The sequence below is a fragment of the Amblyraja radiata genome, chromosome 19 (assembly GCF_010909765.2).
Source record: "Amblyraja radiata isolate CabotCenter1 chromosome 19, sAmbRad1.1.pri, whole genome shotgun sequence".
In the NCBI taxonomy this organism is placed as follows: domain Eukaryota; kingdom Metazoa; phylum Chordata; class Chondrichthyes; order Rajiformes; family Rajidae; genus Amblyraja; species Amblyraja radiata.
In genome coordinates this window covers 30533920-30553684 of record NC_045974.1, presented here as the reverse complement: position 1 = coordinate 30553684, position 19765 = coordinate 30533920, and the positions used below count along the sequence as shown (strand labels likewise).

At 42.0% G+C, this 19765-nt stretch overlaps 1 protein-coding gene across 1 annotated transcript in view; it reads left to right on the top strand.

The window, feature by feature from the left end:
- The window catches only part of ptprr (protein tyrosine phosphatase receptor type R), a 189340-nt gene that overhangs the window by 139887 nt on the left and 29688 nt on the right, over positions 1-19765 (top strand). The window contains exons 9-11 of the mRNA XM_033038171.1: positions 6107-6189; positions 7163-7300; positions 18741-18851. Coding sequence (XP_032894062.1) covers positions 6107-6189; positions 7163-7300; positions 18741-18851 — 332 coding nt within the window. The remainder of the gene's footprint in view (positions 1-6106; positions 6190-7162; positions 7301-18740; positions 18852-19765) is intronic.

The following is a 19765-nucleotide window of genomic DNA, read 5'->3' as shown; positions in this document are numbered from 1 at the left end:
TTGTCAATGACTTTGAATGCACTTGAACAACCTTGACATCCAGAAATATTAATAACAAATATTTTAATCAATGAAATAATTAAATATTTTGTTTTGAAAAATTATAATTAAAACACTTTCAACCAACATTTAAGCAAATCATTTTAATTAAAAAAAAATCAAATTACATATTTACCTTGCTCCCCCATTATGGAAATGAATAGGTGACTATTTCTGTCCCAGGATTAAATAGCACAGTAAATTAGTTCATCTAGTAGATCACTCATTGCAACATGCTGTGGAACTGCAATGATTAGAAACATAGAAACATAGAAAATAGGTGCAGGAGTAGGCCATTCGGCCCTTCGAGCCTGCACCGCCATTCAATATGATCATGGCTGAGTATCCTGTACCTGCCTTCTCTCCATACCCACTGATCCCTTTAGCCACAAGGGCCACATCTAATTCCCTCTTAAATATAGCCAATGAACTGGCCTCAACTACCTTCTGTGGCAGAGAATTCCACAGATTCACCACTCTCTGTGTAAAAAATGGTTTTCTCATCTCGGTCCTAAAAGACTTCCCCCTTATCCTTAAACGGTGACCCCTTGTTCTGGACTTCCCCAACATCGGGAATAATCTTCCTGCATCTAGCCTGTCCAACCCCTTAAGAATTTTGTAAGTTTCTATAAGATCCCCCCTCAATCTTCTAAATTCTAGCGAGTACAAACCGAGTCTATCCAGTCTTTCTTCATATGAAAGTCCTGACATCCCAGGAATCAGTCTGGTGAACCTTCTCTGTACTTCCTCTGTGGCAAGAATGTCTTTCCTCAGATTAGGAGACCAAAACTGTACGCAATACTCCAGGTGTGGTCTCACCAAGACCCTGTACAACTGCAGAATAACCTCCCTGCTCCTATACTCAAATCCTTTTGCTATGAATGCTAACATACCATTCGCTTTCTTCACTGCCTGCTGCACTTGCATGCCTACTTTCAATGACTGGTGTACCATGACACCCAGGTCTCGTTGCATCTCCCCTTTTCCTAATCGGCCACCATTCAGATAATAGTCTACTTTCCTGTTTTTGCTACCAAAGGGGATAACCTCACACTTATTCATGAATTGCATGGGGATTATAATCTTTGAGCATGGTGTGGAATGACTGGATGATAATTGCCAGCAAGTTTAGGATTTCCACATTGTCCTTTTTATAAGAATACCACTGATGTAATAACTTGACTCTTTATTTTTGCTCTTAATTTAACTTAGTGAATTTTATGAAATTGGCAAAGGGTCTACCTATAAATTACAATCTTGCTGCATTGTGCATTTTGTTTGACAATATCTTCAATCAGGCTTACATTCTTTCAAAAGAATGAAGGTTAGATCTGTCTTCAGATCCTGAAGTCTGTCTTAATTTTGAAGGTGAACGTACGTGAAAAATCCATGTGCAAGCATGCATTGCACGTTTAAAATTCAGGGGTATGTTCTGAGACCAAGAGATGGTGCACAGGATTTCTCCCACTATCCCGCTCCCTTTCACTCACCACTTCCCCATCCCCCTCCCTTAACATTTCAGTTCCCCTCTCTTCATCCTAATGCCTTTTGTCTCCTTTTTATCTCTAGCCTTTGTCCAGCCATATGCCATTCACATATCCCCTTCATCTATATCCACAGATCACTTGCCAGACTATGTCCTGCCTGCACCTCTCTTTTTTTCCCGCTACTACAATATCTTAAGGTTCACGACCTGAAAAGTTAACTATCCATATCCTCCCGTGATGCTGCCTGACCCACTGAGTTACTCCAGCACTTTGTGTGTTTGTTTGGTTTGTTGAAAGATAAGTTTAATTCCAAGAGACCACGTTAACTGCTAAATAAGTATCGATAAGAACCGTGATGAATTGTCTGTTTTAAATATCGCTGATTCTATATTCCAGAACTTTGCATAATTTTCCAATTCCCCATTAATTACCATATTTCCATTGGCGCATAAGACATCAAGTAGGTGATAATTTAATGTCAAAGGACACCTATCATAGCATCATATGATAGACCCAAAAAGCTGGAGTAACTCAGTCTGAAGAACGGTCTCGACCTGTAATATCACCTCTTCTTTCTTTCCAGAGATACTGCCTGTCCCGTTGAGTTACTCCAGCTTTTTGTGTCTATCTGCGGTTTAAACCAGCATCTGCAGTTCCTTCCTACACATAACAACTTATAATGTGTGTGATGTTTTATATTTCACATTTAACATAGCAACAGCACTATACTTCCAAGTTAAAATTCGTGAGTGGATGTGCTTATTTCAAAGTGAATTTCTGTATGTTCCAACACAATGTATTTCATAAATAACTGTATAAAGTGAATGCTTTATACAAAATGAATATTTTTTCCTTGGCTACCACAGAAGAATGGGAATGCAATTGTGCAAGAAGATGAATTGTGGCAATTAATTTATAATAATGGCTAAATAAGTAACATTCAATAATTTGACAATGAATATATAGAAAAGGCACCACTGTGAAGTCATGGGACCAAATGCTAAACACTATAACTGCATTATTCAAAACATGCCCAGAGCATTGGAAAGCAAACTGTTTTAATCTTTCTGTTAAAGAAGGGATGAATTGGATATGTGGATCTGGCATATTGACATCATAGATATGATTCCAAAAGCCAAATTTTCGAATACAATGAATGCTCATTTAAAATGTCATAGGTTTAAAGTGGCACAATGGCACAGCAGATTCTTGGAAATGAAATGTGGGGCAGTTGGTAGATGAGAGCAAGAATAGATGAGGGGCTGAATGAGCAATGTGAGAGAGGAGAAAGTGAGGAAAAACATTATAACTGCATCCAGCTGCAGACTTTCTAGGTAGATCCAGTAACATGGGTGGCACAGTGGCGCAGCGGTAGAGTTGCTGCCTTACTGCACCAGAGGCCCTGGGCTCGATACTAACCACGGGTGCTGTCTGTACGGAGTTTGTACATTCTCCCCGTGATCTGCGTGGGTTTTCTTCGGGATATCCAGTTTTCTCCCACACTTCCAAGACACACAGGTTTGTAAATTAATTGGTATAATTGTAACTTATCCCTAGTGTGTGTAGGATAATCTTAGTCTACGGGGATTGCTTGTCGGCGTGGACTCGGTGGGCCGAAGGGCCTGTTTCCATCCTGTATCTCTAAACTAAACTAAACTAAAGTAAATTAAACTTCTGGTGTGATTAATCCCAGTAACACATGTATGGTGGAGACTTGATTAAAGGTTCATTGTTTTCACATGCCCAGGATTGCCATACCTCAAGATACTTTCACAAGAAAGAGATGCTTCATTCTCAATGTTGTGACAGTGATCATGAATAACAGATGGTAAAACAGAGAAAACCTCAATGCACACTTGACTACAGTTATTAATGATGCACCCGCAATTCCTGCAGCAATTATTCTCCACAACCAACTAAGTATAACATTGTAGCTGCTGTTCAACATATAGATTATCCCATATGAGAGAAAATCCATCTAGCGTACAATAATGGATCAATATACTGCTTCAGACACATTTCATTCCCCTCTCGATTCCTGTATTGGAGAGAATCCAACAAACTAAATTCCCAACACGATTTTTACTTTAGCTTTAAGCATTTTCCAAAAAAACATGAGGGGTGGGGAGCAGCTTCTGTTTCCCTTTCACTGCTGGGATATGTTGATATGAATCTGTGGGGCTCTCACTCATCCTCATGGGTGTAACTAAATGATGGGCTGCTCCAGACTGGCGGCTACAACAAGAGTCACTCCCACACGATTGATGGAAATTTAAAATTGTGCATTTTGCAGTAGTATGATCTCAGGAATCAGTAAGGGTATTTCCAACATTGAGTACCATTTTTGAAAAATGTTTTAAAAATCTGAAACTTTATAAAAGGTATGCCTTTTGTCATTGACAACAATATAGGCATAACTGAATGTGAACAAAGGCTACCATTTTTACAAATATTCATGCTTTTGTACACAGGAATTGATCACATATTATTACCTTTGCAAATTTGCCAAGTTTTCAGCCATTGCTATGTCTGTTCTCAACAAAAATGTTCTTAGTATCGTAGAATCTTGCAAAACAAAAGTAGGCCATTGTGCTCATCATAGCAATGCTATGAAAAGATAGTGATAATTTTGTTCTGTATTGCACAATGATTAAGTGAATGTGTGATGCCTGCCTAATCTCTCTTTCTAGCTCTTGACCTTCTAAGTATAGCACATCAGGTTTATATCTGAGTATCTTTAAATGCAATGAAACTCTGGGCAAACAGTACCAAAATCCCACCATCATCTCAACACTCTTCTAATTGATTTTTGCCCCATAATTATCAACCTGTCTGCTAATAGATATAGGTTCTTGTTATACTTTCTATATTGGCATATTGTAATTTTATATACCTTAATTAAATCAACCCCAGAAATGCTAATTTTGAATTGTGAAACAAGATCGGCCTTGGAAGGTTAGATTTATACGCAGACAGAATGGATTCAGGGAACTTTCTAAGAGTGGCCGAAATGAAAATAAATATGTATACAATAAATAAATACGACAATGCAAAAAAAATGAACTAAGCAGGAAATCAGTTACATTGATGTGGACAGACTGCATGTCTTATAGAAACATAGAAACATAGAAAATAGGTGCAGGAGTAGGCCATTCAATATGATCATGGCTGATCATCCAACTCAGTATCCTGTACCTGCCTTCTCTCCATACCCCCTGATCCCTTTAGCCACAAGGGCCACATCTAACTCCCTCTTAAATATAGCCAATGAACTGGCCTCAACTACCTTCTGCGGGAGAGAATTCCAGAGATTCACCACTCTCTGTGTGAAAAAAGTTTTCCTCATCTCGGTCCTAAAAGATTTCCCCCTTATCCTTAAACTGTGACCCCTTGTTCTGGATTATATAAATATCTTTCTGAAAGGTAGTAGAAACACATTTAACTTCTTGTTGATGAGTTGAAAATATAAATGGGAAATAGACAGCACTCGCAGTTGATCCATCTAAATGCAACTGATTTACTGATTGATATTTAGTTCGCATTGTTGCATTTGTTTTTATCAGAACACATATTTATTTTTATTTTGACTACTGAACAAACCTTTGAAAGAGTCAGCAGAATAAATCGCCCCCCTCCCAACCAACGTGAGTGGAGATGGAATTAGTGGGAACTTCCTGGTCATAAGAGGGAGAATAAATGACAGTGGATCAAGTAGGGAAAATGGGATTGATTGAAACGCACTGTGGACCAGCACAGACTCAGTGGCCTGAATGACCTTGTTTTTTTGCTGTCAGGAAAAATGAGAAATATGAAATATGAGGTCAGGCAGCATCCATGGGAAAAGTGTTAAAGTTTCAGAACTAAAACCCTTCATTGGATCAAAGAAACCTGATTTTCAAGTTCATTTATCCGTTTAGTTTAGTTTAGTTTAGACATACATCGTGGAAACAGGCCCTTCAGCCCATCGAGTCCATGCCGACCCATGATCCCGGTACACTAACATTATCCTACACACTGACAATTTACAATATTACCGTAGCCAATTAACCAACAAACCTGCGCATCTTAGGAGAGTGGGAGCAATCCGGAGCATCCAGAAAAAACCCACATAGTCACGGGGAGAACATACAAACTCCTCACAGACAGCACCTGTAGTCAGAATCAAACCTGGGTCTCTGGCATTGTAAGGCAGCAACTCTACCACTGCGCCATCATGCAGCCTAATCCTACTTGCCTGCATATCCTTCTATGCCTAGCTTATTTAAGTGCCTGTCTTAATGACGCTTGAACATAGTGGTTATATCTGACTCCACCAACTTCTCTGGCAGTTAGTTCCAGATGTCAACCTCCCTGTGTAAAAAAACCTCGTACCCTTTTAAACTTCCTGCCCCATCCACAACTATCACTTGCACCACCGTGCCGCACACTAATTGGATCAACAAATCTTGATTTTCAAGTGGATAATATAATCTTGTAACAAGAGAATTATGATACATTCATTGGTTTTATAACCTGAGTTTACACTTAATTAAAATAATGTCAAATCATTGTTCTCTTTTATTTTGAACATCCCATTTTAGATCCACACAGCAGAGTGTGCCTGATACCAAAGACTCAAGAGGAGCCCATTAGCAGTACCTACATTAATGCCAACTACATCCGGGTGAGTTAGTGGATCGGAGTGGATCATGTTAATATATTTGCATGGCAAAATTGGAGTTTAGATTTATTCGAGTCACGTGATACAGTGAGAAGATTTTGTTTATGTGTTGTTTAATCATATCAGATGATGCCAGAATGCAGAATATCGCTTCTAGATTAGAACAGAAAAAGTCCATTGAAGTAGGTTTGGAAAATCAGGACTGTATTCCTGTTGATGGAAGGACTGTTCAGAAGTCTGATAACAGCGGGGAAGAAGCTGTTTCTGAGTCTGCTGCATCTTCTGCCCGATGGGAGCAGCAGGGAGAAGAAGGAATGACCGGGGTGGGAAAGGTCCTTGATTATGTCGGCTATTTTTCCAAGGCAGCGTGAAGTGTCGACGGAGCCAATGGTGGGGAGTCTGGTCTGCGCTTATGGAACATTTGGGCGGCGTGTGTACAGTCCTTGGATCTATTTGGGTGACCTGCAAAAAGTCAAGAAATTGACAAATAGTTCAATTGACATACCTCGTGCAGAAATGTTACATTCAAATATTTTACAGTGAGAATTCCCTGCAGAGCTTGCAGTGGCCTCAGCATTACCAGTCCTACTGCAGGGAGAGGGAATGAGTTCTTCAGAATAGCATACACAGCTGACAGGAAGGTGAAGGGAACTGAATCTTTTTCCCATTTCTTCATTAACTTTCTGATTTAGATTTTTTTCCCCACTGTTTAAATTAAGCATATTAAGCTGCGTTTTTACGGTTACGTTTTGTTTCCTTCACTACGGGCACTTTCTCACATTATTCTCACGTCGAGTTTCAATCGGATAATAGCACAGGACAAAAATGAGTGAATTACTTGGTACAGTTTGTGAAGACTTGCTACCTATGCTCATAGAGAAGAAGTGGTTCAAGAATAGGTAGACAATGCATGTTACCTTGAATAGCTACAACACTCATTTGGAATTATAATCTGGTGTTTCCATCTGTTCACCAGGGTTATGGTGGCCAACAGAAGGCCTATATTGCAACCCAAGGGCCTATGATCAATACAGTGAATGACTTCTGGCGGATGGTTTGGCAAGAGGATTGCCCTGTGATTGTCATGATAACCAAACTGAAAGAAAAAAATGAGGTAAGATTCCAACATTGCAGCATTTGTGTTACTCAATCATTACAAACATTGGAAGTTGCAGTAACTTGATGGAATGGTTTTCAATTTTCTCCTTGAAAAAACAGAATTCTATTTTATCCGAGGATAATGAAAATGAAAAATTGAATTTAATAATTTATTGTCAGATGTGACAAGTCACGGTGAAATTCTTTGCATTCATGCCCAAAGTATGCAAACAGACACCATATAATGGATGCTGACAAAGTTACCAAGTACCCCGTGTCAGGTCTTCCTTTGTTCTCCCCCACGGCGGTCCCCCCCTCTCGGCGGTCCCCCCCAGACCAGGTCCTCCATTGTCCCCAGCGGCGTGTCCTCCGACTCCCACGTGGCCCATCCTCGACTACCAACGATCGACTTCGACGACGGCTGCAAAAGACACAAAGTTCTGCATGAAAAGTCCCACAAATAACTTTGAGATTACTGACCAGATGATCTGTACAAAGGATGCTAAGAGTTGGCTAGAAATACTCTCTGCTCCTCTTGAAATAACTGCAGTTGGAGATGTTGCACCACCAAAGCTTACAGGGTTGTTAAAGATGCAGGAAGCCATCGACTGCTGGAAAGTGGGCAACGGGATTGAAACCATTCGAGTGTGAGGTCATGTGCTTTGGGTGGTCAAATTCTGTTAGGATATCCAGAGTAGATGGCATTGACTGTAGGACAGTTAATATACAGAGACCATGTCAACAGCTCCCTGAAGGTGGCAACGTAGGTGAAAAGGATTGTGAAAAAAAAGCATTGGGTATGCTTGCCTTCATTTGCTGAGACAATGAGTATAAGAGTTGGAATGTTATGCTACAGCTATATAAAGCACTGGTGAGACATTATGTAGAGTATTATGTACAGTCCAGGTCACCACAGTGCAGGAAGGATGAGGTTGCAATAGAGAATGTGCAGAAGAGGTTCACTAGATATTCCCTGGAATGGAGGGATGTAGTTAAAAGGAAATATTGGATAGCTTGGTCTTATTTTCACTGGAATACAAGAGACTGAGGGATGGATGACCTTTGAGAGTTTATGATACTATGAGGAGCATAGCTAGGATGGAGAGTCTGAATCTTTTATCCGGGGCAGGGGAGTTTAGAATTAAAGGGGTTTGAGGTGAGAAAGGGTAAGATCAGATTTGAGGGGTACTATTTTCACACGGAGGGCGGTCAATATTTGCAATGAGCTAGCAGAGGAGGTGCTGTGGCAGAGGCTAATAGAACATTTACAAAGCATTTGAACAGGTACATAGATAGGAAGGCTTTAGAGGGATATATGCCTAACATGGGCAAATGGACAGTGTGGGGTCCATTTATGTGCTGTGCCTTTCTATAATTGTATAATTGCTAACTATGTGTTAAAGGACTGTAGGGGAATGTGACGTCCGATCCTTCTGACTATCAGCATTCAGAGTCTCATCGTTAACAAAACAAATTCAGCTTAGTTTGTGCGAGCAGATCAAAAAGAATAACTGTCACATATTTATAGACCATTGATAGAAAAGTGTTCAACAATTTTGTCTGCCTTTTTCAAAAATAATCCAAGTGCTCGCTTTCACTCACAGAAAGGGGGAGGGGGTTGTGGAATTATTTTTACGTGGCCACTTGCTTCAGTCTGTGTTGTTTTGTCAACAGCAAAAATTGTGCTAGCCTGGTGTTCTGCAGATTGAATTCTGCAGGAGCAAAATGGAAAGGACACACGGAGTTGGTGTTTGAAGTAACAGGTGATTTATTAAATGGTGCACACCAGGAGGCCAGTCAAAGCTGATCTCCCAAGTGCAACTTTGGGACAGGATTTATATTCTCAGATGACAAGATTACACAGAAACTTGATTAGCAGTAAAATGAGATTACAGAATGGAACTTACAGAAAGACTTAAGGGCCTGTCCCACTTTCACGAGTTATTCACAAATTCTCCCGAGTTTTCCCCTTGATTCAAACTTGCAGAATGTTCGTAACAGGTCCGTAGGAGGTCGTAGGAGTTCGTAGATATATATTAGTGGCTCGTTATGCTAGCCGTAGGTACTCGTGGCATCAGGTAAGTCGGGACGTTTTTTCCAGCCCGATAAAAAATGTCCACGAGTAAACAAATGGTCGGGATGAAAGAAATTGCAACTTTTTACTCGTAAGGAGGGCATCGAAATAGTCGTGGGAATTTGTAGACATACTCGTAGGAGTTTATAGGAGTTCGTGAACATAGTCGTGGAAGGTCGTAGGAGTTCGTAGATTACCATAATCTTGATTTTTTGTTTTAGGTCCTTTAAACTCGGCAGAGGTTTTGAATTAAGTCGTGAAAGTGGGACAGGCCCTTAAATTTGGTAACAAACCTAAGATGATTATCCACAAGTCTAACTTCATTGACAGAAGATCCATTTTTCGGTTGCTATGATGGGTGTACGCTATAACATGATCAATTAAGTTCTTGAAACTTAGGTGCCTTCACTGCTGCATTCCATGTCTCTATTTTCAGGCTTTGTCTGCAGTTCCCCGTCACCACATGAGCACAATCCACATCCCTATTTACTAGTTATTAACCCTCACTATTCCTTCTCCTACAACAAATTTGTTTGCTACAATGTTCGGAAGAACACCACACCCTAAGAAGAAACAGGGATGGAAAAGCAGATAATAAGTTCAAAAGTTAGAAGGATCAAATGTAGGACGAAAATATTGAAAGACTCAGAAGAGTGGCCAATAATGGGTTTTATTGGCTCTTGATCAAGATTACGTAACAGTTTCCATGTCAAAATGATAAGTTGCTGATGAGCTTTTGGAATGTCTAAAACAAGGAGTGATCTGCAATGGCTTTACAGCAAGTGGGAAAATTTGTTCCTGACTAATAGTTCTCCAGTGAAATACTGTAACATTGCATTGGGGAGGCACCTTTAGCACAGAAAACATCCAACGCCATTCACAGGGATGCAAGCTGAAACGTAAGCCAAGTTGAGATCAAAAATATGAACTTTAAAGTTTACTAGACCAAGTGGGACCCGTTGGGTCCCGTCCCCTCAACGCACGGTTGTGGGAGGGGGGCAGCCTGTGGCGTCACACACACACTAATGGGGGGAGAGAGGGGGGGAGAGAGGGGAGGGGGGGGAGAGAGGGGAGAGGGGGGAAGGGGGATGCGGGAAGGAAGGGGAGGAGGGGAGAGAGAGGGGGGGAGAGGGGGGGATGGGGGAGGAGGGGAAATTAGTTCTTAAACTAATTTTAAAATTAGTACAGTGTTTTAAAGAACAATAGATGCAACGTTAACGTATTAAAATTTTCGAAGTTAATCCAAAAGTTCAACCAGACTCTTATCTTTAAAGATTTGGAAGTCAGCATGAAGCTTCAATCACAAAGTGAGAATGACCGTTGGTGAAGGATTTGAAGAATGTTCTTGAAATACTAGCCGAGGAGCCGAAGAGCGTCGGCAGCTCAGCTGCTCGCATGGCAGCTCGAGAGAGAGAGAGAGAGGGGAGGGGGGGAAGAAAGGGGGGAGGGGGGAAAGAAAGGGGGGGGGGTCGACAGGGCGACCTTTGAACAACGGGGGGGAGGGGGGAGGGGTGGGAGGTGACGTTAGTCGCAGCGCAAGAAGACGGCAGGCAGACAGATCCATTGTCAGGCCATGAGCGAAAACCAGGCGTTTGGATTTCAAAGTTGGATCAGATTTGTGAACATTTTTATTAATAACTTAAGAAAAAAAGCACAACATTTTCAGATAAACCAATTTTGGACTCCAGGGGGTAAATCTCTACCAGAATATTTTCGAGAAGATGTGCAAACACACAAACAAACACACACACACACACACACACACACACACACACACACACACACACACACACACACACACACACACACACACACACACACACACACACACACACATCCAAGATCAGAGTTTTATAGTTATAATAAGGATAAAGGTGGAGGGGCTTGAGGGAAGAATTCCTGAGAAATCCACCGTCGGACGGAGGGGGGGGGGGGGGTTCTGCCGGGACCCCAGTACATTGGTGCGGTACCTACACCCCATTCCCGAGGAACAATGACCATTCCTGGTTGCCACCAAACGGTAAACTGAGATCAAGCTCGGGTTGGGTTCATGATTGTCACGTGTTCCGAGGTACAGTGATACACATTGTTCAGCATGCTATCCAAACAGAGCAGACAATACTATACATAAATACAGGTCCACCACTGATTTTACAGCACTCTTCGTTCGAAGATTATCCCAGATTATCCCTTTTGCTGGACCAACAGATTTCACGGCCTTGACAGGGCGAGAAGGATGAGAGGGCACCTCATTGAAACTTACCAATTAATGAAAGGCCTGGATAGAGTGGATGTGGAGAGGATGTTTCCACTAGTGGGAGAGTCTAGAATCAGAGGCCATAGCCTCTGAATAAAACGATGTACCTTTAAAAAGGAGATGAGGAAGAATTTCTTCAGTCAGAGGGTGGTGAACCTGTGGATTTCATTGCCACAGACGGCTGTGGAGGCCATCATTGGGTATGGTGGTGGTGGAGTTTAACAGATTCTTGTTCAGTTTGGGCGTCAAGTGCTATGGGGAGAAGGCAGGAGAATGGGATTGCGAGGGAAAGATGTGAAAGATTGAAAGGGAATGCCATGATTGAATGGCAGAGTAGACTTGATGGTCCAAATGGCCTAATTCTGCTCCTAGAACTTATGAATTTATACCAGCCCGCAAAGTCTGCTTTGTAAGTCGGCTATGAGAACGGATTTGCCAGCTCCAGCCGGGCCGGAGTTCCAGAGTCCGGGCCACATGGGGCAAATTCGACCCGCCGATCGGTGCAGACGAGCTGATGAGGCAGAGATCAACCGCATCATCCGAGCTGGGCGCCACAGTTTCAGGAATTCAAGGATTTTAGGAGGGGCTGGACCACCAGTTGACGGTAAGTCGTTGGTGGATCTGTGCAATCAAGTCCAACTCAAGTACAATATGTAGAACATAGGGGAAGATACAGAGTGCAGTATATAGTTCTCAGCATTGTATCACATCAGTTCCAGAGTCAGAGCCCAATGTCCACAATGGGGTGGAGGTGAGTTAGAGTACTCTAACTTATTGAAGGGCTGTTCAGAAGCCTGATAACAGAGGAGAAGACTGTTCCTGAGTCTGGTGGTGCGCACTTTCAGGCTTCTGTACCTTCTGCTGGACAGGAGCGAGGAGAAGAGGGAATGACCGGGATGGGACAAGTCTTTGATTATGTTGGCTGCTTTCCTGATGCAGCGTGAAGTGTAGATGGAGTCGATGAAGGGGAGTCTGGTCAGAGTGCCGGACTGGCAGAGTGATTCACAATTCACTGAGATTTCTTGTGGTCTTGGGGAAAGCTGTTGCCGAACCAAACTGTGACAGAGGCTTTCTATGGTTTTCTTTTGTACCTTTGTAAGAATAAAGGATAGGCCATTTAGAACGGAGGTGAGGAAAATCTTTTTTACCCAGAGTTGTGAATCTGTGGAATTCTCTGCCTCAGAAGGCAGTGGAGGTCAATTCTCTGGATGCTTTCGAGAGAGTTCGATAGAGCTCTTAAAGATGGCGGAGTGAGGGGATATGGTGAGAAGGCAGGAACGGGGTACTGAATGTGGATGATCAGCCATGATCACAGTGAATGGCGGTGCTGGCTCGAAGGGCTGAATGGCCTACTCCTGCACTTATTGTCTATTGACTATTGTCTATAACCCCTAGCTGACTTGGCGTTGGCGAGAAAGAAGAAGGCAATGTTGGAGACAGAGGAATGGATGTCTGTTTGGAGTGGGTGGACTTCCGTTGTTACACTGCTGGAGAAAGATGTTGCCATGCTGTAGGTTAGAAGATAAAAGGCTTTGGAGGGATTTAAATACCAGGAGGATATCAATAATATAAGAAGAAGGAACTGCAGATGCTGGTTTATACTAAAGCTAGGCACAAAATGTTGGAATGACCAAAAGAACAACAGAATGAAGAAGGCTCCCAACCTGAAACATCATCTTTCCATGTTCTCCAGAGATGCTGCCTGACCTGGAATGCTGTTACTCCAGCATTTTGAGGATGCTAATAACCTTTTTGGTGTAGAGAGCACGGTACGTTTATGAGGTTTCTTATAAAAGATAGATGGTATTTTTCATCTTTCTCTAATTAGTTTGATGACTATTTTTTCATTCATACTTGAAGCACTTTGGGACACTTCCTAATTAAAGGTTAATGCTTAAATATCAGCGGGTGTCACAGCTGTTGGTTATAATCCAGCTGTGATAAGAGCACATATTCTGCTGCTTCCAGCAGGATCTGGAGCTTTCTGTAAGTAGCAGCCCTTATTAAAATTCCCCTTCTAGTTCAATCCCCGATGTCTGCTTAGTTGGGTTGTCTAAGGAAGAGTGCAGCAGCTGGCAAGATTATTTTTGACTAGAGAGTCTGGGAACAGGGGTGGGCATAGTGGAGGATGAGGTTGGAGTAAAGAAGCTGCCATCACTGCTAGAAGAAAGCATGCATTGGGGAAGGATGTCAGTAATGCGACTGACAAAGACATATCCTGCTGGCACATAGTGGATTAGGAATAGGAATGCGTTATTGTCACATGACTAGGCACAGTGAGATTATTTGCTTACACACACAATGTATACAAATAGCAGCCACCTACAGCACTGACAAAGTTACAATGCACGATGGCTCCCCCTCCCCCCCACCACAACACTTCCCCCACGCTTGTTCCCCATTGTCCCCATAGTGCACGAGATCCCTGGTGAAGAATAGACACTTGGGAGAGAAATGGGAAGAACAATATCCCAGCAGGAGCTATCATTTTCATTAAAGGTGGGCAGCAATCTGAAGAGACAGTAAACATGAAGCTAGACCTTCCAGCATGCCCTCACTCATGTAGGTAGCAAATTTCTTATTTATTTAAAAGATTCTTGTCCATTTATACCAAGCATTTAATTTCAAAAATCATTCGCAATGGATCAACTGCTTTTTAAACTTCACTCACAATCCCTCTGTGAGTCAGTCACACAGCATGGAAAGAGGCCCTTCCCAACCTGACCATGCAGACCAAAATCCCTCATCTACACTAGTCCCACCTGCCTGCATTTGGCCCATATCCCTCGATTTCACAATGGCAGGCAGTGACTAGTGGGGTACCGCAAGGCTCAGTGTTGGGACCCCAGCTATTTACAATATATATTAATGATCTGGATGAGGGAATTGAAGGCAATATCTCCAAGTTTGCGGATGACACTAAGCTGGGGGGCAGTGTTAGCTGTGAGGAGGATGCTAGGAGACTGCAAGGTGACTTGGATAGGCTGGGTGAGTGGGCAAATGTTTGGCAGATGCAGTATAATGTGGATAAATGTGAGGTTATCCATTTTGGTGGCAAAAACAGGAAAGCAGACTATTATCTAAATGGTGGCCGACTAGGAAAAGGGGAGATGCAGCGAGACCTGGGTGTCATGGTACACCAGTCATTGAAAGTGGGCATGCAGGTGCAGCAGGCAGTGAAGAAAGCGAATGGTATGTTAGCTTTCATAGCAAAAGGATTTGAGTACAGGAGCAGGGAGGTTCTACTGCAGTTGTACAGGGTCTTGGTGAGACCACACCTGGAGTATTGCGTACAGTTTTGGTCTCCAAATCTGAGGAAGGACATTATTGCCATAGAGGGAGTGCAGAGAAGGTTCACCAGACTGATTCCTGGGATGTCAGGACTGTCTTATGAAGAAAGACGGGATAGACTTGGTTTATACTCTCTAGAATTTAGGAGATTGAGAGGGGATCTTATAGAAACTTACAAAATTCTTAAGGGGTTGGACAGGCTAGATGCAGGAAGATTGCTCCCGATGTTGGGGAAGTCCAGGACAAGGGGTCACAGCTTAAGGATAAGGGGGAAATCCTTTAAAACCGAGATGAGAAGAACTTTTTTCACACAGAGAGTGGTGAATCTCTGGAACTCCCTGCCACAGAGGGTAGTCGAGGCCAGTTCATTGGCTATATTTAAGAGGGAGTTAGATGTGGCCCTTGTGGCTAAGGGGATCAGAGGGTATGGAGAGAAGGCAGGTACGGGATACTGAGTTGGATGATCAGCCATGATCATATTGAATGGCGGTGCAGGCTCGAAGGGCCGAATGGCCTACTCCTGCACCTAATTTCTATGTTTCTATGTTTCTATGAAACCTCTTCTATCATGTATCTGTCCAAATTAGTTTTAAACATTGTGTTACTGCCTGCCTCAACTATCTCCTCTGGCAGCTCGTTCATATACCTACCACCTTTTGCATAAAAAATTGCCAATCAGGTTCCTATAAAATCTTTCCCCACCCTCTCACAAACCTAATTCCTCTTTTAAATAAAGTTGAAAAGAATCTGAAGTCGTACACCCCATCTTATCTATATCCACTCTAGAGGGAGCCATATAATCAAGCCTTTTCTTTCTGTTACTTTCTTTTACGCTTGCTTGAACTCCACAGACTCGAAGGAAAATGGACACCATGTTAAACTGGTGCTGTTTCAAAGATGAATATTGCCCAAAGTACTGGGGGAATTCTAATCTGTCAAAACTAGCAGCAAGCTCCTTATATCCATTTCAGCAGGCACAGAGCTACAGCTCAAGAGGTCAGCATTAAGACAACACTTTAATCTGTGAACTCTCCTCAGCTCTGTGTTGAACTGTCAGGTCCAGAACTGGAACCTGAATTCAGGAAAAATAAAAGATTTATTTTTCAATGTAATTTTCAGTGGTCATTGAACTGAGCTGATTCTAATGCAAGATATAGTCCTAAGTAAACAATTTTAACAATGCCCTTTAGATTGGACAGATCTAAAGAAGTTATAATTAGCTCAATAAGGCTTGGCTAACATTGTATAAGACAATAAATAGGATATGTTTTAATGAATACGTTCAGCACATTGTCCGCCCAGTTTTGAATGTTGATAATTTAGTTGGTCGGTGATCAAGACAAACACTCTCAGGATAGCTGAAAGCTTTGGTGACCAGAGCAACTCCTTTATCACTGAGTCTCAGAAGGAGTTGATTTGCTTCATCATCTGCAGCTGACAGTGATGGATTTGCTGGTACTCGAGCAATGTTAACAATGAAATCAAATTATAATCAAAGGGAGGAGCCTGAACCATTGAGTATGATTTCAAAGCTGATAAAGCTATTAGACCCTGCAATGAAAATATACTGTTCACTGAATCAAATTTCAGAAGATAGACAACACTACTCGGCACTGCTAAGGTGAGAGCTATGGGAAGCATAGGACTGAAATAAAAGTGGGGATCTGTGGGGTCGTTCCCAGGACGTGTATAATTGTCATTTAAATGTGTTCCTTTGTATGTTGCTCTAAGTCCGTGCCTTTGAATGTACAACTACTTATTGTACCATGTATTCAGTAGGTGAAGACAGTGTTCCATCTGCCTTTCATTCTGCCCGTGATATGGGAAAGTTGCACCAGTTCATGCAAACTGTTTTGATATGATGCTTAATCTGACTGTTCCTGACAGAATATTTCATCCAACAGTGTGTATGGAAGAAATAGTTCACTCACCTCTGGCCTGTGGCATTGCTGTGTCAAGCAATCTATGTAGAAATTCATCTGGCAATGCTACACAGATTTATGTAACTCTTATTAGTTACTATTCATTTGCTTTTAATGTCAAATATGTTGTGAAAGGTATATCTGTAGGAAGGAACTGCAGATGTTGGTTTACATCGAAGATAGACACAAAATTCTGGAGTAACTCAGCGGGTCAAGCAGCATCTCTGGAGAAAAGAAATAGGTGACTTTTCGTGTTGCGGCCCTTCATCACTCCCCATCCAGTCTGTTGAAGGGTCGGCCCGAAATGTCACCTATTCCTCTTCTCCAGAGATGCTGCCTGACCCGTTGATTTACCCCAACATTTTATGTCTATCTGCTATTGCATAAGGTATAGTTATCTTATTCCTAACTGAAGGCTTTGCATAATGTCTTTGTGCAGGGTTGTACATTTCCGATTGTAAAAAAAATGTTTGTTTTTCTACCGCCAATACGAACAATTTCTCTAAGTTTCTGCGAAATTTAAAAAGGTTTACCAATATAATCAGCTGTGGATGTGTGCTAGTGAAAGGGTTAAATGTGTTCTGACAAGTAAGAATGTGTTTCCCAGACAAATAACTGTATTATTTCTAGTATGTACCATTAAATGTATTAAGATCCAAGTCAAGAGAAAAATAAATATGCATTTTAACTGCTCCAACTGCAAAATATCTTCAAGAGATGCCTGCTTTGAAGAAGTTCACCTTCTCTCTCCAAAGGGAGTTCTGTGAGACCCTCGCTCGTTGTTCCCCCTCTGTGATTCCTGCTGCTCCCCAACTCTCAGCCATGTTCTATCCTGGCCCTCCTCTCTCCCAGCTTTCTCCCCCCCCCCCTCCCCCCTCCCTGTAAGGTATGAAGAAAGACCTGACCTGAAACGTCACCTATCCATGTTCTCCAGAGATGCTGCCTGACCCACTGAGTTACTCCAGCAGCATGTGTCTTTCCTCAACATAATGTGTATATTGATTTCATCCAGTCTTGCCACTGATTGTCAGGTAGATTAGTTAAGTAGGTTTGCTTTATCACGTAGCCTGGTCAAATGAAGACAAATGTCACTCCTTAGAAGTTTTATTCTAAAAAATGCTGGTTCGTAGTCATTTAAAATTTGGAAACTTTTCCCAAAGACCTACAAAGTGAAGGTCCCACCCATTTAAAGTTCCCTTTGACTAGAGTCACTGTCAGAGACTGGTAATGAAAAGTCAGTTCCAGGAAGCAGAAGTTTATCAATGCTGCCAGTTGGATAGTTGATTGTGCATGTGTGCTTATATTAAAGGAGTGCAGCTAAATATTTGTGCAACAACATAGACTACAATTTTACAATTTAATTTTGTTTTCCTCTCTGCTCAGTTTTCTTCTCTTAACTTGTTTATTCAATTTAATTATGCAAGTGTTGGAACTCACCTATTGAGATGGTGCAGGAGCCAAGGTGATGAAGCGAGCAGATGCAGCACCCGCTACGGGACAGCTGAGTTGAGGGGTAATCATAGAATCGTTGAATCATACAAACAAGCAGCACAAAAACAGGCTTGTCTTAATGTTACAAACACTGAGGTCAGGGAGAGGGCAGCTTTCGGTAGTTTACAAGTTCACAATCCTCTGTCCTAGCATATGTGCTGGTGCTGCCACCAACTAAATCAAACCAGTAATGTATCTGGTATTAAGAAGTGGAAATTGTTAAGAATTTGAAATAGTTTCTGTTTAATAGAATGGAATATTAAAATAAATTGATGCAATACTTTCAGACTCCAATATCAATATATAACTAATGGAAAGGGACATCTGTTGAATCAATTTGTTGATGTGTTCGCCTCCTTCAGTCAACAAAGTTAGGAACACATCAAGAATGATAAAAACATTCAATTTTTGTTTGTTCCAGAAATGTGTTTTGTATTGGCCAGAGAAGCGTGGAATATATGGCCAAGTTGAAGTTCTTGTGAACAGCATTACTGAACGTGAGCATTACGTCATCCGCGATCTTACTCTTAAGGTAAAAATGGCTGGAAACAGTTCATGAATAACAAGTATAGACCCTACACCCTACACCTTCTTTATCACTCTAGCTACTTTTGAATAATAAGGGTCTGAAGAAGGGTCTCGACCTGAAACATCACCCATTCCTTCTCTCCAGAAAGTCTCTCTGAGTTACTCCAGCATTTTATGTCTAGCTACTTATGATGCCACTTTCAGGGAACTATGGTCTTTGACCCCTAGATCCATCTATACATCAGTGCCATTTAGGGTCATGCCATTGCCTGTATTGCCTCCCTTTACATTCAACATTTTAAGGGCGGCACAGTGGTGCAGCAGTAGAGTTGCTGCTTAGAGCACCAGAGACCTGGGTTCGATCTTGACTATAGGTGCTATCCACAACAGAGTTGATACTTTCTCCCCGTGACCCTGTAGGTTTTCTCCAGGTTCTCCAGTTTCCTTCCACATTCCAAAGAGGTACAGGTTTGTAGGTTAATTGGCTTTGGTAAAATTGTAAAAATTGTTGCTGGTGTTGGCTAGTGCTAGTGTATGGGGATGCCAGTCAGCACAGACTCTGTGGGCTAAAGGGCCTGTTTCCGTGCTGTATCTCGTTGGCACCAGTTTGTCACAGACAGCTTCATGCTCAGGAAGAGCAGGAGATTTTTGGCAGGTGCATTTGCATCCTTCACCAAGATGATAATCTCTGGCAGAAGTTGCCATTTATCTCAGTGTACTTCCCTGGGAACAGCCTGCAAAGCACAGGCGATTGGGAATCTTCCCTTCATCCAAATAATAATACCCCTTATCTATATGTTCTTTTATTATTATCTCTTCCGCACCCTAGTTGGGACCTTTCTGTGGTGCGGTGACCAGAATTGGACACAAGACATAATCAGAGTGAATACAGTGATTTGGAAAAGTTCAACATAACAT